The following is a 26,185-nucleotide window of genomic DNA, read 5'->3' on the forward strand; positions in this document are numbered from 1 at the left end:
TATAATTGTACAGGAAGTAGTGCTTTGGGGGAAATTCCCCTAACAAAGGACATAAATAGTAACTTTCTTCCAAGCTGTCAGTGAGAAATCTGTTACTCAAGTGAATTTCAGTGACCCCATACTCTAGAGAGAGCCCAGGGTTGGAATACATTTTTATAAATAAAACAGTGTTTGCTTTGCAGCCCTGATAATTTTCTCCTGTCTTTGAGGCTGAAAAATAACAGGAGGTTTGCTGTTTCTAAGGACAAAGGTATTTGCAGAGGAACTGATCAAACAGTTATTATTAATAATCTCATTACTGAGGCATCACCAATGCTTTTGTGCGTTTGAGGTAACCAAATAGATTAAAGTTTTATTCTGAAAACTATGGAAGCATACAGGAATCAAGCAGCTTATGAGCACAGTGGGGTGGTGATTTTCCTGGCTAAGACACCTTTGTGTGTGGGGAAAACTGATGCCCCATTTCTGCAGGAATATAACCCCTCTGGTAAGGGGTCTTCTAAAGAATTGGCCATAGAAGCCCTCAAAGGTAGTCATGACGACGGGCGGCCATTGTTAATGAGATTTTTTTCCCCCTGACAAGGGCACCAACGTGCTCTTTGAAAAAAAGGGACAGGGAAGGCTCATTATAGTCTCAGGCAGAGGCTACTAGCAAATGAGAACACATTTGCCCTTTGCTTTGGTGGGAATCAGGAGAAAGAGGGAAATCGAGGTGGAAGGTAGAGACACGCTCTTCTCCATATTCATAGCATTCAACCTCAGAATAATGGATTCAGTGGGCTGATTTTCATTCTCATACATGCTCTGTGCTTTCTCTTTCTTAGACTGTGCATGGATGATGCTAGAACTTTGGGCTAAAGAAGCCAAGACTGAATTGCTTGCAAGAGAGAACAATGAATTTCATAGTCAATATTCTGCTCCAAAATTCGTGTTCCCAGATAAAATACAGGATATCTTGTTTAATTTGAATGTTAAATAGACAACATGTATTTTAATATAAGTATGACCCAAATATTGCATGGGACATACTAATATTAAAACTTATTTGTAATTTATCGGGAACTCAAATTGAAACTGGGGATCTCTATTTTTATTTGCTAAATCTGACAATCCTACATAGGGCAGAATATGAGAGGTGTTTGCTTAAAAAGACATGTCTTTCCCGCTGAAAGCTGACCATAGTCACCAGTTGCTGACCTTGATCTTCACCACAGATGGCCTTTGGGGCAGATAATATAGATAGACCCTACAGTTTCCAAGGAAGCTTTTGAGAAAATGCTCCTATCCTTGCCTCTAATCCCCATACCCACATGAAATAAGAAGACACTCTTGGGTGGCTCAACAAGTGTGCCTCAAAGCATGCCTTATAGAACTTACTCTAGAAGCAGACACTGCAATGGTCAGAGACAACCTGGACAGTGAACACTGAAGAGGGAAGCTTCAGGCATACTGGGAGGGACTCGGGGTCTCTAAAGTGAGCGCCCTCACTTTCTCTGGAAAGCAGCATTCAGTGAAGTGTGAGATCACACCTAGAAGTGGCTTCCAGACAAAGGACCCAGAGTTGCTTTTCCTTCCTGGAACTTTTATACTCTGTCTCATTCACAGAGATTATCTTTGACCCCATCTCTTTAAAGGGCATACCGAGTTGATAAGCAGATATTGGGCTTGAAAAAGCACAATTGAGTTAATATTTGTCAAGGGATAATCTGGATCTAAGGGCAGGTTATAGAGTAGGGCTCGGTGAGATGTGGATATGACTCAAGTTTCTGGGCATCCTGACCCTCCTGGGTCATGTGTTCCCTGGCTGCTTCCTCTTTCCCCACACACTTGCCATGGGGAAATCCCCACTGGGCACTATAAGAGATCCTGAGCTCTGGGCAGAAGCCAGTGGATCCTGTCAAGAGGACAAGATGAGGTGGGGCCTTGCTTTCCTGCTACCCCATCTGTTCGTTCTCAGCTCTGCTGTTGGAGGTTTGGAGAATCGGAGACTCCGGACCTCTGACTTTCCGGAGGCTTTGACTGTAGCTCCAACTTCAGTTTTAACTGAACTTGGAGACCCGGTTACGGCTTCTTGGGTAGCGACAGCAGCCACAGCTTGGCCAAAAGGCCATGCTGCACCCCAGGTAAGGGGGCCCCAGAGTCTGAGTGAGTTGTGTTCATTCCCTTCCTGTAGCTTTTTGGGGACCTAAATACAATTTCATGGATGGATAGACCTGGGCACTCTAAAAGATTTATGGCTCTTGCTGTTCACTATAGGTGCCCTGGAAATGAATTAAAACCTGGGTGAAATAATTAAATTGTTAGCAAGAGAGAACATCCTAGTTCTCCAGCTGGGGGCTTTGGGGAAAGAATCTATACTTTAAAGAGGTTCTTAAACCAGTCTGCACATTAGGACCGGTGGCCATGAGACTCCCAAGGCCCAAATGTGTGGGTTCTATCCTACTTAGCTATTTAAATATCAGATATTTTTTAAAAATCCCCAGGTGATTGTCACATGCAGTCTGGGGTAGGACCCTGTAAGTAGCAGCTCCAGGAAAGTTTGTTTAATTGATTTGCTGGCAAGAACGGACCCCTAGCATGGTAAAAAGTAACCCTCAAGGGAGTTACCTCGATGCTCCAGTAGGAGTCCAGGTCTGCCCTTGGTTTGTAAAGAAGAGAGAAGGGGAGGAATTTTTGGTTTTTAGCAAGTGCCTCTACATGTGGACATTTCCTGAGGAATGTTAACTCTTTTTTTTAAACATTTTTTTAACAGAGAGTGAGAGAGGAGAGAGAGAGAGAGAGAGAGAGAGAGAGAGAGAGAGAGAGAGAGAGAGAGAGAGAGAGAGAATTTTTTAAAAAAATATTTTAGTTTTTAGTTCTCAGCGGACACAACATCTTTGTTGGTATGTGGTGCTGAGGATGGAACCCGGGTCGCACGCATGCCAGGCCAGCGCGCTACCGCTTGAGCCACATCCCCAGCCCGAATGTTAACTCTTTTTGATCTTCTTTATAGGGAATCCTTAAGACCATTTCCAGTGCCAAACAACTACAGTAAAAAAAATAAACCAACAAACCCCCCAGGTACTAAAAAGGGATTGGTCCGGCTAGGCTACCTATGTAGGACACGTGGTGAGCCCAGCCCCTTGGAGGATGAGTCTTCTTTAGATCTCCTTTAAAGAAAGGAGAACAGGCAAGGAGCGGTGAGAGACTGGGAGCAAAAAAACAAAACAAAACAGTTATCTGTGTCTTCTCCTTTTATATATATATATATATATATATATATATATATATATTTTTTTTTTTTGAGAGAGAGAGAGAGAGAGAGAGAATTTTTTAAAAAAATATTTATTGTTTTAGTTTTCGACAGACACAACATCTTTATTTGTATGTGGTGCTGAGGATCGAACCCAGCGCTGCGCGCAGGCCAGGCAAACGCGCTACCGCTTGAGCCACATCCCCAGCCCTATCTGTGTCTTCTTTGAGCCTTTCTGCAAGAGGCCTACTCTATAAAACTTCCTAGGCTAACTTTGCTTCCTTAAAACTTGGGGTTGGAGGTCCAGATCCCATCAAACCTCCTCCTTCTGCACTTCTAGGATCTTCATTCACAAATTAGGTTGCTACTTATATAAGCACTTCTGAATGAAGGGGTGACGGGGATACTGTTTGCTTGCTTTCTTTGGCACCATCCGAATATGTAGACAATGAAAATGTGATGAGTAGCAAATGGTTTGGAGAGATCCTAGAGGAAGACAATAGCAATAATTGTCACTGTGTACCTAAAAGACCAGGACCAGGTTAAGTACATAATATATATTATTTAACCCTAAGAGGCAGGTAAAATAAGCGATCTCGTTGTAGAGATGTTAAAGCGGAGGCTTAGTAAGGTAAAATCTTTGGCTTAAAGTCACTAAGTTGGCAAGTTATATAACTCAAAAACAGTTATTTCTCCCTGCTTTAAACTCATTTTCCAGGGTGTTTATAATGAATACCATCTCTCTGTACACAGCTTTCTCTATCTCTAGGGAGAATAGATGAAAATTCCTTATTTTAAAGAGGAGAAAGTTTTCAGAATCATGAATATGCACAAGCATTCTTTGTAGCCAGAAATCAGATGCATAATTTTATCCCATGATACTGAACAATTTCTGGGGACAATTAGAATTGGTTAGCATATTTTTCAAAGTGAGGTTAACAAACAATAATTTGTTATGAAGCTTTATCACGAATCAAAAACCAGCATTTGGGGAAGATCAGCTAAAATAATATAAAATAAAATATAGGTCAAGAAAAAAGAGAAATTAAAAATGCCTATTATCTGGTAAGAAGACAAATATTTAAAAGGAGATAAGAAATGGTGGTTAAATTGTATCTTGAGGTTCTAATTACCTTCTTAGTTTACTTATCTCCCTCTGGTGATTCAGTGTTACAACTCTAATCTCTTTTTTTTTTTATAGTGGACTGGGTGTCAATTCCACTATCAACCTAATTTTCTGGGGCTGGCTGTCAGCTTGATGAGCTCTTTGGAAAGTGGTGGAAAACCCTTTTATAACTGTCATTGAGCAAGTTCCAAACGTATCATTTTCTGTACGCTGAAAATGTTGAGTACCATTATTTTATGCCTTGAATCATTGTGGGCACTTAGACTTGGCTACTAATTAGAGCCATTTGCAACCTTAAATCACAAATGTGAGTTGCACCTTCTGCCGTAGGGCTCAGAGCACTCTGCATGCCTCCAAAGAAGGGGCTGCTTCACAGCCTCATTTTATAGACAAGGAAAGGGTTTGATGCTTTGCTCTGTGCAGTAACTAGCAGAACCAGAACCACAATGAGTCAGGCTACTGGGATGGTTGGAAAACAAACAAACCTTAAGAATTTCATAAAGATGATGGTCCTGATTCCTGGCTGAAATTGGTCTTAATCATCTTATGCCAGAGTCTTACATATTGTATACATCAGTAAATATTAATTCAACACGTCCTGAGTGGGAACCAAGCAGAACTGGGTGTTTTGTGGGTCACACAGGACCCTATTTGCCCTCTGCCAGGGGGATCACATATCTTTCCAAAGGCCAAAGGGACAAGTATCTGTCTTTGTCTCCCAGTCCTCATGTTACACTCAAGTAGAGTTTAAGCATTCACCATAGAGAGAGACTCATCACCATTAGCTTCATTGTCTTTGAATTCAAGGAGCAGAAATATCTCTAATGGGAGACACCGATCAAACTTATGGACCATTTTGATGTCAGCTGAGCATGCTGGGCTGATGATAAGCGGGAGAGAAGCCCGCAATGTTGGGACAGAGATGTTCAATAGAAACCAGTGGAATGGCTGTCAGCAAGACTCGTAATTATTTGTCTGTCTTTCAGGTGAACTTCAAGACTAAAAGTTGTTAGCTAGTGGTTCCTAGTTGAATGTCTGGAGACTGCTTGATGATATCTGCTGTCTCCTGAGTTGACAGAGCTTTTCAGAGAAATCTAAGATGGTCCAACCCTGTCTTGGGCAGCTAATTAACCTCCTCTTGTCAATTGCAATGCAAGATTCTTTTTCTTTCTTTTCTTTTTTTTATTGCTAGACAGTTATTATAATAAGCTATTTCTTCAAAAGCCTGTGATTTGTTGGTCCTTCCTATAAAAGACCTGGCATGCTCGAATTGGAGTCTTTCTAATTTTAGGTAGTGATAGAGCTGAGTTTGAGAGAGGCTGGCCTCTCTGACAGGCTGGTGTATCTCCTCCTGTCCTGATTCATCCCTGGCAAAGACTCCTCCCCTCCCCACCCCATCCCCTCTCCCATCTTTAGCATACTGCTTGTTCTTCTCCCTTACTCTCTGATTCCTACAGGTGTGGGGATGTGATTGGAAAATAAAATTGAGGCCAATGTCAAGAAATTACCTGGCAAGGAGAGTTTGAGACACACACTTTTTGTTTTTTTATTTTTTTTCTCCCTTTCTGATTATCTTAAAGAAACTTAGGCTAAATTTAAAAAAAAAAAACATAGTAAAAACACAATATCAACAACAAAAAAATCCCTTGGTTGCAAAAGTCTTAATTAGCCCAGAGGTCACAGCTGGGTTAGGCTGACGGCATATGCATCTAGGCCAGGCTTGCTCAGGAGTCTTGGAGGTGGGCAGAGAACACACAGAGAATGCAGAGAGAACGCAATCTCAGCTGCAGCTGGCTGACTTGAATGTTGAAAGTCATGGCCTGAGTCTTCAGACTCTGAAAACCACTGCTCTCTCCTTCATAGTTCTATGAAAAGTCCCTTCAGGCTGATGCTCCACAGGTGAGCTTTGGGCTGGCCTTCAGATGAGATCATTAAAAGGCACAGACAGTCGGCTGCTGAGAGTCCCACTCTGTAAGGCAATGGTAGTAATAAAAAAAAATGTTAATTGTGCCAGCATCCCCTTGGGGTAGTTCAAAGGGGACAAAAGAAAAACAGGATCTTTCAAACCTGTCATTTTAAAATATGCAGCAGCACCAAAGTGTGAGCCTGAATATCTTAAAGAAACATCAAATATTTTAAAATGACTTTTCTGCAAGTGGTAAGCTGGAGAACTTTTATTTAAAACATTTGCACAAAATCTCCAAAACTCATACACTGCTCAGTTTTTTAACCAATGGTGTATTTATTTCCATTTTGAAGAATGTTAATTATACAATTTCTAAGCTGAAGAGAGAAGATGAATTTGCATTGTATATTTTCCCCAGCCCACACCCTTGGCGGCTTCCTCATCCCACTTGGGATGAATTAGATTGGGATTGGGATGAAAGGTGAGGGAAGGGTGATGTTTAACAGAAGAGAAAATTGACAACAAATAGATCACCTACTAGGTGCCAGGAACTTGGCTCATATTACTTGGTTAATCCTGAGGACAAATCCTGAGACAACCTCATCTCTGTTTTACAGATGAGGAAACTAAGACTTAAGAAGTCACATCAGGAAGTGGTAGAATTGATATTTAAATTTAAGGATTCTCATCACTTCTTTCTTACCCTTTCTTTGCGTAAGTTGTGTATAGATGGTAATGATTTCCTTTAAGACTCCTCAAGAATGAAGAATCTTCTTTGGGTAAAGGCTGGGGACACAGTGGCGTAGTCCACCAGCTAGAGATGTGGTTAAATGCTCTGTGAGGTCCCCACCTCATGACAACATCCCAGTTTCAGCTTGCTTCTGTGATCCTCTTTGTTTATATGTTGGACTCCACTTGCTTGCCTCCAAGCCCTCATTTGATAAGCCAATTTCTGTCACTCCTGTTGCCCCAAACCCCTCATTTTCCAGCTTATTATTGATGTCTACCTTATTATTATCTACAGTCATTTTCCAATTTCACCGGCTCTGTGGATGAACGTGGAACCTGCCAGTGCTCTGTTTCTCTGCCAGACACCACCTTTCCTGCGAACCGAGTGGAACGCTTGGAGTACATAGCTCACACCCTGTCTGTGAAGTTTGAGAAAGAGCTTTCTAAAGTAAGCATTTTCTTTTAAGACGATATCTGTTAAGAACGAATAGCAAAGAAGCAAAACAAAGCACTTTGTTGTTGGGTATATTAGAAGCAATCATTCTTCACTGTACCAAAGATAGCACATTTATATCTTATGGCATCCTGGCATTCGTTCACAGTCCATCTCTGTAGTTCCTCATGGCAGGGTGAGAAGGCAGGATGGAGGGTGTCCACAGCAGGCTCGCTCCAGGGCTGTGGTGCTCATGAGTCATTAAGAGGCTGCAAGTTCTCCCTGCAAATGCCAGCTCTGCAGTTTTCGCTTGTCTGTTTCTTCTTTCCTTTGTTGTTCTTCTAGATCTTTCATCCAGCTTTGCCTTCTTTTCTTTGCTCTCCTCTATCCTCTTTAGTTCTCTAGTCTATTTTCTCTTTCCTTCACCTTTCCTTCTATTTCTATTTCCTTCCTGCTTTTGTTTCTTGTTCCCTTTGCCTAAATCCTGTCTCTTGTCTATTCCTTCTAATCTTTCTTTCTGTTTTCTTCTTGATTCCTCCTCCTCCTCCTCCTCCTCCTTCTCCTCCTCCTCCTCCTCCTCCTCTTCTCTTTGACTCTTTTTGGTCTTCTCTTCCTTTTGGATGATTCTTTATTCTTTTACTTTTTCCTCCCCTCTCCCTCCCCCAAACCTTCTCCCTCTCATTCCCCTTCCTTCCCTCTTTTCCCTTCTCTTGTGCCTGCACTCATGCATGTGTACACACACACACACACACACACACACATGCATGCACGTGCACACACACATACACATTTAAATCTTTACAGTTTGCTCTCTTCCTTTCTTTGTTTTTTGGTACTTGTCTTCTGTTGTTTCCACAAGAGCATTTCATTCTGGTCCAGCATTAGACCAGATTCGGAGGCTTCCTTGGGAATTTGAATCTACACTCACAGGTCTCTTAAAAACGTAACTGGAAGCCTCTGATTCCTGCTTTTCTCTGGCCAGAGGAAGCTATCCTCAACACTTTGCATTTCTCCCAGCTGGCTAGAGCAATGTGACTTAGCCTTCCACTTTTGACCCCTTCCGGATTTTCATTCAAGTTACAAATCAATTAGAAAGCCTCCTATTTTCTGCACAGGTGAAGTCCAAGCTAGAGTATAATCATATTATGCATTATTTAATACAACTCCATTAATTTACAAGGAGCTCTGGGTTTATTGCAAGACTCAAAATAAGTTTTCTTCAGAAATTTAAGCTTCACCACCTTAACATCCAACATAGTTATCCTTTAAGACAAAAATTATGGTGAGGCTGAGACCCTGCTTTCAACCTGAATTGGTAGATAAATATTCTAAGTTTAAATGAGTGACCAAGAAAATGTGTTTGACTACTCCAGGAACCTAGCTTCTTAAGAAATAAAACGTCCTTGAATTAATCAGTAGAAAAGGCACAGCACTAAATTATAAATTCCAACCATTAATATTCATAGCCTTATTCCAGCATAATCAAGTACAGATAAGAAGTTATGCATAAAAACATAACAAGTAGAGGAAAATCCTAGGTAAAGATCTTTTCATTTAGAGTCATTTGCTTTGAAATAGTGGAAGCCACTGTTTTGCATGTCGTCGTTGCTGCCAGCAGTGTGAAGGGCAGTTTGAAACCTCTTGCTGCTCCAGGGAGAGTAGGTGGATTGCCAGGTTTATGAATATGGGACATTTAATTTCAATCCTGAAAGGTAGGTATGGGGCGGGTGGTGCAGGTGGCATCTGCTTTGCTAATAATTGACAGGGAAGAAAGGCAGAGTAGATAGGAAAACTTTTAGTCCCATAAGTATTAGTAACTGCCCCCCCCCCCAAAAAAAAAAAGATTGTGATTGAGACCCAAGGAAGAAACTTACCTGACAGTTGGGATTTACATAATTGATTTGATGTGACAGGTGATAACAGTAAGCAGTTTTCGTTTGTGTTTTTCCATATGCTTCCAATTCTATATTCCTCTCTAGCAAGTCCTTTAAGGAGAGAGGCCAGGGGTCCTTCCTCCCATTTTAGGGATAGAAACACTGAGGTTTATAGAGGTAAAGGAACTTGCCCAAGGTCATCTCTCTTGGCTGGTGAAGCCCGATCAGGAATTTGAGCATTTACCATCATCAAAGTTCTCCTTCCTCCTGGCCAGGCTGTTACCCTTCAGTGCAGACTCAAAATGAGATGCAGTAGGTCAGTAACGCCTTTGAATTCAAAGTTATCTCTTCAGCTGAGGGCTTTTGAATTTCCAGGTGAATTATTACAGCTGTCCCTAGGTTGCCTTGGAGATCACCATTTATCTAGGAGCCTGGGGGAATGCCCGTTTGGGTCAGGCCAGCCGAAAAGGGTTTTGACGGCCTTACATTGATTCATTATGTGCCAGTACACAGAGAAGACAGGGAGCTGCCTCTTCATACGATGCTGAAAGCATTTTATACTTTTCTGTTGTTTATGACATGTCCTTTTGTGACTGTACTTAGGAAAGGGACAGCATAAAAGGCAGCTCAGGATTTTTTCTTTCTCTGGAGGCTTATGGTCTTTGGGGCAAGTTATTTAATATGACACATTTGCTAATAGATCCTCATGCATGAGAAGGTTGAGGCAGCCTGGGAGACATTTAGGCAACCCATAAACAAACAACATTGATTGAGCAATGCTTTGTGCAGTGAAATATAATAAATTAAAAGGTCAGATTGAAAAACACTGAGATCACTGTTTCTCTATTAATTTCTATAATGTATGGGGGCATCCACTAGCTAGGCACTTAATGTACATCATCTCTAGTCTTCACAATAATCTTGTAAGCTTGATAATATTACCTTCAGTTTTAGGAGGAAGCTAAAGCTTAGAGAAATTAAGTGATTTGCCCACTAAATACTGAAGTCAGATTTGAGGTCAGGTGGGTGTTCCATGTCTGATGGTCACATCAGCTTCAATTAACCTAGTTGTATTCATTTTTAAGGACTTATTGGGAATAACATTATGTTGCAAAGAACATTTGCTTATTTCAAATAATCTGGCCATAGTTATGATCACAGATTTTAAGGAATTGTGAAATTGTTACAAATGTGAACCAGACAAACTACTTAATAGCTAGCCACACTACATTTTTAATTATAAGATTTTAAGATACAATAGCAACCATGACAAAACAATTTCCAGACTTTGGTTCTTCATTGATGACATAGTAAGTGCATAACAAACAAAATGAAGCAGAAGCTCTGAATGTTAGGCCGGTGGTTTGAAGGCAAGCATACATGAGTCTTCCATATTCAAATTTGTAGTAATTATAAATTTCAAGGTAAAGATTTTGACACAGGTATGTGTCCTCTTGGGCTTAGATTCATATTCTTGATAGGATTGTTTACAACACCCCTGACCTCTAGATGCCAGTAAACTTCCATTTACCCTCAGTTTTGTCTCCAGACACTGGTAAATGTTCCTTGGACACAATGTACCACCAGCTTCACCACCACCACTACCACTTTCTCATTGTTTAGGAACACTGCTTTTAATATAAGCATTTTCTAGAAGAGGAATAAATCCACTAAATGTATTAAGTGCCAGGAATGTAGGTTAGACACAGCTGGACTGCTTCTACTGAGCCTGCATCTCCCATGTAGAGCTTGGATGTTCTCAGAATTGTCCAGGCTCTCTCAAACTACAAATCCATATATGTGAAAGGTCTATACTAATAATCTATTTAAATCAGTAAAGTTCATACTCTAGGTTTTTCTGATCCATCTTCAAATTTTCACCTGCTTTCTGTAACTCTGAGCATCATTCCAATTTTCCTGAGCACCACTGAGCTTTCTTCATCAGCTTACAGAACCTCAAAAATAAAATTTTCCTCCAAACAGATTTTTAGAGCAGAGGTAAGGCAGGCACAACCTACATTCTCACAGGTTACAAACTCTAAGCGATGCCTTGGTTTTCTGTGAGAATCAGGGAGAGCCACATTTTATTTAGCAGAGATGACAGTTGAATCACTCATTTTTTGCAGAACAACAGCTGCGACATGCCACCAAAATGTTCCAGGAAAGCTAGGGGTGTTTCATTTGTTCCAAGAGCTGGCAAGACCAAATGCCAACAAGCATATTCATTTCTCAAACTTCCATTTCTGCAATGGCTTGGTGCTTTATTATTATTTTTGTATCACAGGCAAGGTTTTATGCCCAATTTGGTGGAAACTGAAACCCAGCCACTCTATATCTCTGGGTGTATTTTTGAGGGGGACTTGTTTAGTCATACCCATATATATGCACACACACACACACACATAATTTTTTTTAAAACCTTCTTATCAACCAAAATGTCACCAGCCTTTCAGCCTCTTAGGGATGGCACGTCTGATGGCAGTGAGCATCAGTTGCCTGAGGAGATACACTAGCAGTGCCAAGGGCTGCATCTTTAACTTTTCATTAAAATCCTCTTTGCCTGAAACCCTGGCCCTTTAGGTCTGTGGCCTCTGAGTCTACTCTAATTTGCACAGTGGGGTTAAGTGGAAAGGCTAAAATGACAGAAGTTAGGACTGCTTTTGGTATTAGAAGGATTAGAGGTCAACATCTGGCTCCGAATTCATCCAGGCACTGTGGACCAGCCATTTGACATTAGTACAGTTTGGGCAGAAGTATCACTTATGTTCATATTTTTTAAAAGAAAGTAAATCCAGCAACTTTTAATGAGCAGGTCCTTTAAAAAGCCATGACATTTCATTTAGAGATCAGATATGGAAAGTGCCACCAACAGTTTATTGAAATATCCATTTGGAGATTCCAATTATACACTAAACCACCAAGGGAATTTTTGGAAGTATTTTAACTTAATGATCAGACATTCAAATATATGCAACAAATGTGTAATTTAAAGGTCTGATTGCAATAATCAGTTCTTGGAATAAATGTGAGCGCACTTAATGAAATGTGCACTTTCCTGTTGCATATACACTCAGATATTGTGTGGTAAGCTGGGCCTTCATGGGACTTTGTAAAGGGCAGAGGGACTCATTGCTAAAACGGTACCAAAGAAGGAATGCTACTTAGTATATTTCTCCCTCTTCAAGAAAATACCTACATTTAGAGCAATGGTTCTAAACAAAGGCAGGGTGGTGGTGGTGGTAATGCCCAGAGATATTTCTGGATATCACAATGGAGAGTTGGGAGGCACTACTAGCATGTGTAGCAGCTGAATACCCCACAATCAGCACATCAGCCCCCCGGAAATAAATCTACTAAAATGTCAATAGCTCAGGTTCAGAAACCCTGATTAGAGCAAATGAATTGAGAGGAGGAGGGATGGCAAGAGACTCTGATCCAGTTTGAGGAGTTAATATCTTCAAGCATTGAAATGGAGATTAAAAAATATATACGTGAATAATGACTTTGAGGCAAATTATTTTTAGTATAAGTGCAAAATCACCTGCAATTAAATTTTTTAGTTTGCATTTGGATTAACAAAAAAGAATCTAGTTAAATACATTTTTGATTCATTTACTTACCAAGAAACAAAAACAAACAAACAACAACAACAACAACAAAACACAACGAAAAACCCATAGTGATTGACAGGAATCAAATAGTTGCAAATAGCCTTCCAGGGTTTGGAAGTGGAGGAATAATATTTTATATTACTTTGGGAACTGACTTTTGATTCCTCTTCAGGTGAAGAAATATGTTCAATTAATCAGTGTATATGAAAAGAAACTCTTAAACCTAACTGTCCGAGTAGAGATCATGGAGAAGGATAGCATTTCTTACACAAAACTGGACTTTGAGCTGATCAAGATAGAAGTGAGCGAGATGAAGAAACTGATCATACGGCTGAAGGAGAATTTTGTTGGAAGCACAGAAATTGTTGACCAGCTGGAAGAGGAGGTAAGGAAGGAACTCCCTTTTCAGTGGGTCAATACTAAATTATCTTCAGTGACTATGAACAAATGTGAGGACTTGGATACCAACGTCTCCCCGGTTCTAAGTCTGTTCCTTTCTCACAATCATGTCACACATTCTAGGTTTGGGCCTATTTTTTTTTTTTTTTTTGTACAGTTAGTTAAGCACACTGGGAACACATTGACTGAGAGACAGGTCATTTAATGATCAGAACCCTGCTCCAGGGCCTTGGAGTTCTTTAGAATGGAGGTGACATAAATCTGAGCAACTGTCCATACCATGGCTAGAGCGGGTGTGTTTTCTGCTCTGAATTTATCTTCATGGTAATAGAAATCCACAGTCTACTTGACTGTGGACACATTAGGTCTGTTCTTCCTTTTGTACAGCCTTCTAATCCTTGGTCCTTCTTGGAATTCTTCTCACATACTGGCAACCTCCTTTAAGAATATTTTGTGTGTGTGAGTGTGAGTGTGTGTGTGTGTGTGTGTGAGTATGCTTTAGTGAAGGCTTTTAAGATATGTGGATAAAGACCATCACATTAATGTTACGGTTGGGTAATTTATATCAACGAGAATTTACTAGCACAGTCATGACATGGGCTATAATTGACAATTCTAGTTACGTATTTTGAATTTAAGTTTTCTCTGGCCCTCATCATTCATTGAAACTTAATTATAAGACAACATGAGTAAACACGAGTTTATAGGGGAAGGTTATTAGAAATGAACTTTAATGGACATTTGTAGATGCCGAGAATGAGTCCATGCTCTATTATTAAAGCTGTTAAAAATCTTTGCCATTTTCTTCTTGTCACACACATCTGCCTGAGATCTGACAGGCATTCACACTAAACCATAAAATGTATTCTTCCAAATGAAACCATTCAGAAGAATCTCTGGTGTATTCTGTAGCGATGTCTCACTCAATGACAAATTCAGCCCTGGAATGTTTATGAAAGAAATTGCACAATAACATAAAGTCACTCTGAATTTTTATTTCCTTAGATAAGGAATATGTCTCTCCTGGTAGAGGATCTGGAGACGCTAGACAAAAACAATGTCCTTGCCATTCGCCGAGAAATCGAGGCCCTAAAGAAAAAGCTGAAGGAATGTGAGACCTCTAAAGAGGAAAACTATCCAGTCATCCTGCCTCCGGCTCCGGGTAAGCAGGCCATATTTTTGCTACAAAAGCCAGGTCCTATCATGTGTGTGTGTGTGGGGGGGGGGAGGTGTAATGGTGGAAGGATACTATTTTTGCAGTTCTAAGCTTATTCTTCCATGTTTTAAAATCCCCTTACCCCAAGTAGTTCTACTGTCATATTCTGGGGTTCACAGAGAAAAAGCACAATGAGTTGATTTAAAACAAAATCCCACGAGTTACATGTGTTCCCTCTGTATTTACTGATAGGAAAACCATCTCTATGGTGATAGAGGAGCTATCAGGGGCCCAGGGGAGAGCTTCTGGAATCTATGTGTGACATCTGCTTTCCTGTGGATTATGAGTGCTGATTGGCTTATTTATCTGGTGAACTAGTATCTGCCTTGGATTTGACTGCTTTCCCATTCTCCTTCCCTCTCTTCCCCCTCCTCTTCACATTTCCCTTTATTCTTCCCTGTTGAGCACTCACTACAATCTATGTCCTGAGATTTAGTGAGAATTGAAGGGTTGGGCCCACAGGTTGTGGTACTTGGGGGGATACCATGCCATCCCTCCAGGACTGTGAGCTCTGGAGGGTCGTGTGGCATCTCATTCTCTCACCATCCTCTTTGGGGTTAAGTACAGCACCCAGTGGGAAGCTCTATAAATGCCTCTGTGAATGGAGGTAGTGGAGAGGAAGCTCAAGGGTATAGCTTTGGCATCCCAAAGACCAGAGCTTCCCAGCTATGTGGCTGGGGGGAAAAGATCCTTAATCTCTTCATTTGTAAAATGGGAGAATAATAATACATACCTTGTAAGGTTGCCATGGGGATTAATGAGCCAACACCTGGGAAGCTCAGGGCTCTGTAATCAGCACGAACAAACTGGCAATGGATATTATTAGTAATAATTATAATTGGAATGAAAACCTTGCTGCGAACAGCAGCAGGGCCAGATCCTCGTGCACTGCAGTGCCCCCTGCCAAGTGAACTAAAGACAACCTCTCAGCTGCAGTGTTCATCCCTGTCCGTTAGGGACACCGTGTCACAGGGAGCTTCTCTCAGCGGGCTGTAAGATTCTTAGCCCAAATGGGTACTGTCTCTTTTCATCAGATCAGACAGGCTTTGTTATGTGTATTAATTCCAACCCTCACAACCTGTTTCCTTTTGGACTGTGAGTTTCTGGATCTTTGTTAATGTAACTGATTTCTTTAAGGCCTCAGTTAGATATGACCATGGTGACAAGCCTCTTGGTCTTATTCAGGGGACACTTTTCTCTCCTTCTGTAGTGGGGATTCTGCCCTAGTCTGACATACAGAGGATGTTTAAGGCAAAGACAGCGGTCTGTCTTCTGTAACAAACTAAGGCTAAGTTTGGCCTGGGACCAACATGTAAACATATTTTGGAAATGAGAGCAGGCTCCAGTGGTCCATGAAGGTTCACTGAGGCCAGAGTGGAAGCAATGTGACAACCTCTGTTGATAACGGAACAAGTGCCCCGTTTCCCCAGCAAACAATCCTTCTTTTCTGGCATAGTTTTCTATGCAGATTTCAGAATGAGGACATTTTAGAGTAAGGAGGGACGTTCATTGTTGTTTCATGTTGGTTTGATGCTGGGAATCTTTTTTCCTTTATTCCACAAACATAATTTGGTCTTCTGTGTGGCTGATCCTGTTCTGAGACCAGGGATTACCAGGATGGGTAAAGCCACCTCCAGAACCACTCACTACTCAAGAGGGGAGACAGTCATGTGAACTCTCCCTGTAATATGACATGATTATAATGATAGTTATCATTTATTTACATTTATAAGACTTCATTCTGTCCAAAGGTCTTGCAGAATATTATTATTTTTCTTTTATCATAAGGAAATTGAAATTCAGCCCCTACATGTCTCAGAGGAGGGGACTTGAGTAGCAAGGGGTATGAGACCAGGAAGGGTGATGAGAAGCTCAGGGTGTATGGGTTTGGGAGGATGAGCAGAAGGTGCAATGATGGCTGTCAGGTTCATTGTTGTTTCCATGTTGGTTTGATGCTGCTTTCCCTGAGGTCACACAGCAGGTAGTGACAGAGCTGAAGGTAAAACTCAAGAGTCTTCCCTCCCTGGTCATCTCAGAGTGTCAGGTGTCAGAAACCCAAAGATGGTTGGTGGGGGAGAAAATACATGGCTCAGTATTGGGGGTGGGGAGGAAAACAAGTAAGTCCATTGGACTATTTTTGTTGGATTTTTTTCCAGAACTTTCCCTCAGGCCCTCACACTTAGACTTTTGAGAACCATCTCAGCCCAGCTGTGTTGTTTAAGCAAATTGAACCCAGATTTCCACTCACTTTCCCACAACCTTGTCTGTACCTGGATCCTTGCCAAGCCACTTGGCCCTCCTCCAGCTTTGTTCATATTATATTTATTATATTTATATTAAACTGACTTTTTGTTGTGTTTTTAAATCAATTTCTTTCACTTGCTCTCTCTTTCTGTTCGGATTGGTTGATAATGCAGAATTGAAAAATCCCCAGGCACCACAAAGTTGTGAGCCTGTGGAGACTTTAATTAAAGTTCCTCACTATTTTGGGACTTTAAAATCTGGCCTGTCTGCTTTTTTTTCACTGCAGAGTTGCACAGAACAAAAAAAGACTGTATGCAAGTCTCAGCTATAAAGTAGTTCTGTGCTCTCAGGGCTCCTCCCTTGCGGCTGCAGTTTGCTAATCCTATGGTCAACTTGAACTTAGAACTGCTGCGTATGTTTTGGGTTCAGTAAAATGCACTTTGTATTTGCTTTTGCTACAAATAACATCCCTTTCTGCTTCATTTCATATATCTTTCTAATTTAAAGTAATTGGCCTTCATTTCATTAACATTTTTCCTTAAAACAACGGACTTCGCCCTCCCTCTGTTTTTCCTCCCAGTTCAAAATGACTCTGCATTGGCAAAATGTGAGGGAAATGCGCAGGGATCTTGCCTGGGGGGGTGCCAGGCTTTGCTGGTATATAGTGGTGCTCAGTAAATGGCTGGTGATTGAACAGGGTATGAAAGAAATGGGGTGACTTGCTTAAATCCAAAGCTCAGCAAAGGTCAATATTGAGTAGCAACATCTAATAATTCGGAATCAACTTAGTCTCAGTTGTTTTAGGGTTATGACCATTTTCATTGCCTATTTCTTACAAGTCAATGGCATTGTTCTCCTTGGGATTCAAATAAAATTTAGTTTCCCAGTTGCAAGAATGCATTGATAGATCCAAGATTAAGTTTCTCTTCAGGCAAAAATATTTGACATTTTAATGTCTGACACTACTAACCATGATAATTTTAAAAAGCCAGATGAGAATATTTTAAAGTCTCATGACTGTGACTTTCCTGCGTATTTCCAGAATTCTGCTAAATTGCATGATGAAGATACAGGCCAATGAAAGATTCACTTGTGCAGGGGGCATCTTGTATCATGTTCCATGGAATAAATGCCAGGCTCTTTGAAAAGTCAGATATGTGGCAGGGTGAAGGGTAAGTTCTTTAGGATAAGTTGAGTTTAAGTGATTTGATCAATCTTTTTTCCTTTATTCCACAAACATAATTTGGTCTTCTGTGTGGCTGATCCTGTTCTGAGACCAGGGATTACCAGGATGGGTAAAGCCACCTCCAGAACCACTCACTACTCAAGAGGGGAGACAGTCATGTGAACTCTCCCTGTAATATGACATGATTATAATGATAGTTATCATTTATTTACATTTATAAGACTTCATTCTGTCCAAAGGTCTTGCAGAATATTATTATTTTTCTTTTATCATAAGGAAATTGAAATTCAAAAGGTTAAATAGCTTGCTTAGGGATGCACAGCTCTGAGTATGGCAGTTGGGATTTGGATTGGAAGCTGTCTGTTAATATTGTCACTGTACAGGCTGCCTTCCAAGGTGCTCCAATAGCAGAGTACACCTGGGACTTATGGAATCACACACAGTTCCAACAGCTCACCTACCTGATTGAACACCCCATGTTCTTGCTTCTGTGCTTTCGGAGTAGTTAAAAGAGTATTTTTGCTCCTGAAAGCTCTTTGGTATGTTTTCTTCCACCAGAAAGTGCAAATGGTCCACTGATCCTTCACAGTTCTTGGACCATGGCTGGGATGGGAGATGGGTAAGAAGGGAATGAAGTGTATTTAAGATTTTGACCCAAAGGAAGGGGCTGGGAGGGGTATGAGACCAGGAAGGGTGATGAGAAGCTCAGGGTATATGGGTTTGGGAGGATGAGCAGCAGGTGCAATGATGGCTGTCAAGTTCATTGTTGTTTCATGTTGGTTTGATGCTGGGAATTGGCAAAACCCCTCCTAATCTTTTCACTGGTCTGTCACTAATGTCACCACATGTGCAGCATTGACAGCAATATAACTTAGTTCTTGTCCCTATTGCTACTTCTGTTTGACCATAGCCAAGAGCCCTATAAATGGCCCAAAGGGGCTGGAGGATAAAGGGGGAATAACAAAATGGACAGGAGAGGGTTTAGGATTGGTTGGGAAGGTGAAGAAAGCTTCATACAATTTTAATTTTCTCATAAAACTGTGAACCATCATTATTACCATTAGCAGTAATAGTATTAATACTATTGCCAGTATTTAATACTATTATACTACCAATAATAGGACTACCACTATAATAGTACAAGTAATAATGGTATTTTTTGACAGGTTTATGTTGCTTCCTTTATTTTTAAAAAAGTTTTTTTTAAGTTGTAGATGGACACAAAACCTTTATTTTATTTATTTATTTTTATGTGGTACTGAGGATTGAACCCAGTGCCTCACATATGCTAGGCAAGCGCTTTACCACTGAGCTACACCCCCATCCTATGTTGGTTCCTTTATATCTGAAGATTTCTACATCTGGAGACAGATGGTTTATCTTTAACCCCATGATAATGCTTGAGTAAGTTATATGCATCATAAATTTTTCTAAAATATTTTGTTGCTGCTGGTGGGGTATTTTCGTTCTAGAAAGGTAAGATTCAATGAAGCAAACCATTCTTAACTTTCCCAACCTGAAAGAAAAACAGTGATTTTCTTTCATTGCCTCACAGTGAAATGTAGTTGAATAATAAGTTTTTAGGAAGATATTTTAAATAAAAAATCCAGTTTGTAGCATATGGAAACTGGAACAGTTTTTGTTATCATTAAACTGAACACACCACTAACTTTATTTTAATAATTCATGCATTGTTTCATAAACAAAAGCAAACAAGCATTCATCTGAGAGATCACTTTGAGGAGAAGAAATAATAATTTATAATTTTATTTATTATTTCTTTAGTGGAGAACAGTCTCTTGGTTGAACACACGTTGCTTTTTTATTTATGAAATGGTGCATGCATTATTAAAATAAACCTGTGACTGTGTTCTGTTTAATGATATGCAAAATTATTTGAGGTTGGGTACAGAGTGGTTTCATTTCTCTACCTGTTGTATGGTTGGCTGGTTTTCTCACCAACTGTGTATTTATGAGAGCATTTAAAGAGCACGTATTTAATTCTGGGACCAAAACGTCCCAGCAGATTGGAAAAATAAAAGCAGGATTTCTAGTAATGGTTTCCCCTCTGAGCAGTCAGTCCTTGAGTGAAGAAGGTAGAGGGGGAAGCATTCAGCAAGGAAAGGAATGAGTCTCTCCATATTGGGCAGAGGCAGAGGCTCAGAGACCAGTGCCTGGCTCCCCTAACCCCCTCAGTGCTCATCTCAGGTAATTCTTTGGAGCTCTGCCTTTCGTTCCAGCTCACTCATGTGTTCTCCATAGCTCCCCTAATTCCCTCCAAGCATTTAAAGCCAGATCCAGTGATTCAGGTTCTGTTCCAGTCTTCCTCACCTGCTCTGCTCTGAGCAGCAGAATGAAGGAAAATGACCTTAAATATACCTGAAGTTGAATTTGACTTTTTTTTTTATCTTGTAAACAACCTTACCATTTTTTTTAAAGAGTATTTGTTAAGACCCCCCCAAAATATGCATTCAACTCTTTGGATAGTTATTATTAAAACCTGGGAGGAATTTTATTTCATTTTTATGCATTTATTTATATGCTTCATTTATAAGCACTTTGGGTTGGCAGGCATTTCAGAGGGAGTTCAATGTTAGGGGCCGGTTGCCCAGGCTGAGTCATTTACACAAGTGTTTCAGGGAATGCAGATTCAATGGACCAGTGCATCTGGTCCCACTTGATTGTACACATTGTGACAATGACCGTGTCAGAATGGGAAGGATGAAATACTTGCCTGACATGCTGTGGCACAGCAGCATATGGGTTACGAACAGCAGGACTCGCCTCATAACTCTGCAGGAAGATGGTCACCAAGCGATTTATGTGATGGGCTATATGGTGGGCACAAAGCAGGCAATGCTGTCTTGAAAATAGCTTCATGGCTTCTCCAGGCTGAAACCCCACCATTCTAGACCATCTTTTTGGATCTATAAAATACTATATTTAAAACTTCCTCTCCTGAGATTGGCTTGGAGCAGGATTGATGTGGATATTCACTTGGGGTCATAGGGAAGGCAGACATGGACACTGGGCAAAGATCATCTTCTCCTTCATCACAATTCTCCCTGGGGTTGACCCTGGAAAAGTAGCACCTTCTGGTTTTATGAAAACAGGGCAAGCTTTTGAGATGGTTGTACCTTCTTGATTCTGCTATAAGAAAATGAAAAAAAAAAAAAGATAGTATTTGCAATTTTCTTTTTTTTTTTTTTTGTAGAAGACAATATATTAAATTTGTCAAGTTTCCCTTTTCCTCTCTCTGGACTCCTCCAAACTTTTAGATATGGCTCTTGGCAGTTTCATTATCTCCATTTCCCTGATGGAAAAGCCCATTCATGGAAACAGAAAGTCGTTCTCTGTAGATGTGACAGTGGATTCACTTTGAGACTGAAACTGAAGAGAAGTTTGGTTCTTCTACATCAGAGCCACTGTTGTCACTGAACCTTGACAGGGAAAATATTGATGGATGCCTTTGGTTCTTAGAATATTAATCGGTTTGTATGCTGTCATTCATTGTCTCTGAGAAAGCCTTTTTCCTTTTCTCGTTCTATAGGAAGCTGTAGTCACGGTGGTGTGGTGAACATCAGCAAACCGTCTGTGGTTCAGCTCAACTGGAGAGGATTTTCCTTTCTTTACGGTGCCTGGGGTCGGGATTACTCTCCCCAGAATCCAAAGAAAGGGCAGTATTGGGTGGCACCTTTGGAGACAAATGGGAGGACATTGCAATATTACAGACTCCACGACACCCTGAATGATTTGCTGTTGTATTCATATGCTCGAAGCCCTGAGATTAGATATGGCCAAGGCAGTGGTACAGCAGTTTACAACAACAACATGTATGTTAATTGGTACAACACTGGGAATATTGCCAAAATTAACCTGACCACTAACAGTGTTGCTGTGACTCGAGCGTTGCCTAATGCTGCCTATAATAACCGTTTTTCATACGCTAATGTTGCTTGGCAAGATATTGACTTTGCTGTGGATGAGCATGGACTGTGGGTGATTTATGCCACGGAAGCCAGCACTGGTAACATAGTGATAAGCAAACTCAATGACACCACCCTCGAGGTGCTGAACACTTGGTTTACGAAGCAGTACAAACCGTCTGTTTCTAATGCCTTCATGGTTTGTGGGGTTCTCTATGCCACCCGTACTTTGAACACCAGAACAGAAGAGATTTTTTACTACTATGACACAAACACAGGGAAAGAAGGGCATCTGAGCATTACAATGAATAAGATGAAGGAAAGAGTGCAGAGCATCAATTATCACCCCTTTGACCAAAAACTCTATGTCTATAATGATGGCTACCTTCTGAATTATAATCTTATCTTCCTACCGCAACCCCAGGAAACTGCTAGGCATTAGGATGAAATAGAAATAAAATATTTGTTGAAAATGATCTCCACTTTTTACATATCTGCAGAAGAATCTAGAAGTGTGTTTCTTAAGTAGTGATATTTAGGTGCATAGTTCTACCACTCTAGGGACTTAGGATATTTGCCCTCATTTGATGATGATTTCTCTTGAGAGTCATCTGTGTTTTGGGATGCACTTCCCAACTAAAATAAAGTTCTTCTAGGGTGGGATTGTCAGAGGTCTGGGGTACCATGGGTCTAATAAAACCTGTAGTGAGGTGACATCTGGAAATTACAGAGAACTCAGTATGGATTCTAGGGATTGTTTGTACAGGAAAATTTGCTGAATGACTATCCTTATCCATGTAGCCTCACTGATGCATGCCTGAAAGCAACCTGGGGCTTAATTAGGCAGATTAACATCTGAAGGAGGTTGAGGGACCAAATTTCCCCTAAGCTCCTGGAAAGACGCTTTGTACATACCAGTCAAATAAATTTTGCATGCTAAATTATATATGCAAGGTGCTCTGAGTTTTCTGGAGAAAAGACCTTTTATGCACTATGTTGTACACCCCAAATAAATCTCAGGAGGATCTTCGGATGAGGTTCTGGACTTTACTTTTCTCTCATTGTCCACCTACAGAAGAGTCAGTGGAATCCTCTACCTTGTAATTTAATTCCAAAGCAGTTCAGAAATTTAGAACCAGTCTGACCAACCAATTCCCCCAACCCCCCTCTACTGCTTGCTTTTTATTATTTAAAAAATTTAACCAGTTTTCTATAGAACAGATATAAGTAAAAAAAAATTAATTTTCTTTTGTCTCATTATGAATTTTTATCTACATGGCTCTAAAATGGTAAGAAAATCAGATGACAATGAAAAAATGATGGCATTTCTGGTTCTAAAATAGAGACCTAGGAGCATACATGAGGCATTCACTGACTTCAACTGTTTCATGTGACTTTTGTCTTTGTGGGGAACTCGTAAGAAAACAAAATTTAAAAGTTTTTTTTTTTCTAGGAAGGGATGTAGGAAATCTAAGAAATCTGTGCAGTGGTTTAAAGCCTTGTGGGCTGGGTACTTCCATGCTTTTGGATGGCTTTATCATCTGGTTGTGGCTATTTTCTATTTATGTTCAAGTTCTTGTCTATAGAATTGGATTAAACACTGTACTTCTCCTTTTTAAGTAAGTGATTAAAGTGTGCTTTGAAAAATTCATCTTTTGTTTGCTTACTTTTTTTAATTAAAAAAAAATCAAACTCTTAACTAGGTGGTCCACATCTTGCTATGGGGTACAGGGAATGGCTACCTCCCCAACACCTGTGACCAGGAGGTCATCTGCCTAGCAGCAGAAAATATCCATAATTTTTAAGAGTCCAAAGTTGTTCTGGCTCTTTAGTTTTCATTTCCCTTTAAAATCCATTCATTCTGGCAGCTTTTATTGTGGAAGACTGCCCCCTATTATCTTTTGGGAGATGACCTTATGTACTTATTAATTTTTGCATGACTTATCTGATTATTACCAATGCTAGACTATATTTGTGTGGCTTATGTTCCTTTCCAATTGAGCTATTAACATGGGTCAGAAGCCTCTGAATATTCCCTAAACAGAAGGTCTTGGACAGAAAGCAAAGGCTCTGACTAGCTGTATAAAACTGAGAAGTACCTTTACCAAAGAGAACATTGTGGGGGGGGGGGGAACAAGTGACCTAGAACTGGAAGAAGGATAGATAGACTAGGCTCATGTGGTTTTTCTTGCTGAAATGCTCATTTTACATCCATACCAAGCTTTCTGAGGCAGCTGGAAGCTACAATGCTTAGTATTTTTAGCAAGATTTTTCTCCTATCTTTTCAGGGCTGAGCGTAGAGACAGGTATGGCCTTCAAAATGCAGCAAGATATGAAGATAAAGACATGTATGCCATGTGAGATATAGGTTAAAAACAGTGATGTTATATTTAATCTGGCTTAAGGCAATTTTCCAGATGAGTGCTTCTTGGCGAGTATACAGTATGACCTCTGAAGATTCAGGAGAGAAGGCAGGAAGCTGAGGTAACCCTAGCAATCAGCTTCTTATTCGAACTGCAACAGAGGCATTTGCCTGAAAATTCACTTCAGATCCTCCTTCCCCCTGGACCTGGTGAATCAGCTGGCAGTGGCTGCCTGCAAGAAGTTTCCCTGCTGAGAAGGTGAACCCACTCAGGGACTCAGACACAGGTTGACTGCAATGCAATTACACAATGGAAATTTTAGTTCCAGATTTATCAGCTAGTGCCTATTTGAAATATGTATATATGTATGTGTGGGTAGATATAAATAAATATATGCACATATATTTATATAATCTTTTTTGTGGTGTAATTTACACATGGTAAAATTTGCCAATTTTAAGTGTACAAGTCAATGAGTTTTGACAAATGTATGGTTATGTAAAGTCTACCACAATTAGAGAAAAAATACATTTTCATCATACCTAAAAAAAAAAGTTTTCTCATGCCCTTTCACAGTTAATTCCTAATGCCTGCCCTCCAGCATCTGGTAACCACTGATGTGGTTTTGCTTTTTCCAGACGGCCACATATATGGAATAACAGTGTGTAGCTTTTTGAGTCTGGCTTCTTCAGTTTTCATTTTGAAGAAAACCAGTGGATTCAAATCACCCCGCAGGGTAACTGGGCATTATCAAGAAGCCCTTGAGGCTTCCTGCATTTTTTATTATTTTTCTTAGGATTGGCCAGGAGATTGTGGAGCCCTGTAGTAACCTGCAGGTGTTCCCTGGTGGCCTGGAGTTACCATTACAGGGGAGGGGATCTGGATCTTGGCATCAGTCAAACCTACCTGGCAGCACTCTCAAAGCATGAATGCTTCCTTGTTACTAGCCATGTTCAAGGTTTGTTCTCCAATTCTTTAACACATCCCTGTCCAGGCAAGTCCTGATATTAATTAATGATGCAAGGAAGGAGTGGTTGTGAGTGCAGGATTCAGAGTCATGCAAAACTGGGTTTGACTTTTCCTATTGCTCACAGGTGGTATGGTTATAAGCAGGTACACTGAACTGTTCTGAGATCCAACTTTTCTGAGTCACTTTTCTGTTTTTTTTTTTTTCTGTAAGATAGAACAAAACTACCTCACTCAGAGTCCAATTGGGTGAATTAAATAATATTGAGTATATAGTGTCTAGTAAAAAAAATTTTTTTTAAAGAGAGAGAGAGAGAGAGAGAGAGAGAGAGAAGTTTTTTAATATTTATTTTTTAGTATCGGCAGACACAACATCTTTGTTAGTATGTGGTGCTGAGGATCAAACCCAGGCTGCACGCATGCCAGGCAAGCGCGCTACCGCTTGAGCCACATCTCCAGCCCTAGTAAAAAATTTTTTTGGCACATGTTCATCCCTCAGAGTTATCTTTGATTCCCACTTCAAATGTTAGGTTCAGTGTGGTTATTGGTTTGACAAGGAATAAAGATAATTGCAACTGGAGTTTACATTTCCCCCATAAGGGTTGTTGCACTAGAGACTCCTCAAAGAAGACTGAAAGAATTCCAAAGAAACCTCCTCTCTTTGTCTTTACCTTCGGATCCGTCTGTCTTCACCTTGCTATGCTCTGACTCCAAAACAGAGACCTACAGGAGCAGCAGAGCCTGCTGCCCTTCTCCTTTCAAGCCCAAGTGAAGGTTTTCATCTAGCTCTATGGTTAAGACTAAAACGGGTGCATAAATTTTTCTGCTTTTCTCTAGTATCAGTCTTCAGACCAGAGATACTTACTTGGTACCCCACTTTCAGTAAAATATATTTACCTCTTAGGGTTTGTTTGCATCACTAACCTCTATAGTGGGCTTTTCTCCTCTTCTTGATTCCTGAACCACTGAAAAGG

The 26,185-nt window shown here is 40.4% G+C and overlaps 1 protein-coding gene across 1 annotated transcript; it reads left to right on the top strand.

Moving 5' to 3' along the window:
• Positions 1-1,832: 1,832 nt before the first annotated feature.
• Positions 1,833-22,324, top strand: OLFM4 (olfactomedin 4; the record flags this gene model as incomplete). Its single annotated transcript, XM_081296029.1, has 5 exons — positions 1,833-2,123; positions 7,289-7,441; positions 13,084-13,296; positions 14,316-14,472; positions 21,507-22,324. 5 exons carry the CDS (start codon positions 1,833-1,835, stop codon positions 22,322-22,324), a joined length of 1,632 nt encoding a protein of 543 aa, XP_081152155.1.
• Between the last annotated feature and the right edge of the window lie 3,861 nt (positions 22,325-26,185).

This window comes from Spermophilus citellus (assembly GCF_964194105.1).
Source record: "Spermophilus citellus genome assembly, chromosome: 1".
NCBI classification, from domain to species: Eukaryota; Metazoa; Chordata; class Mammalia; order Rodentia; family Sciuridae; genus Spermophilus; species Spermophilus citellus.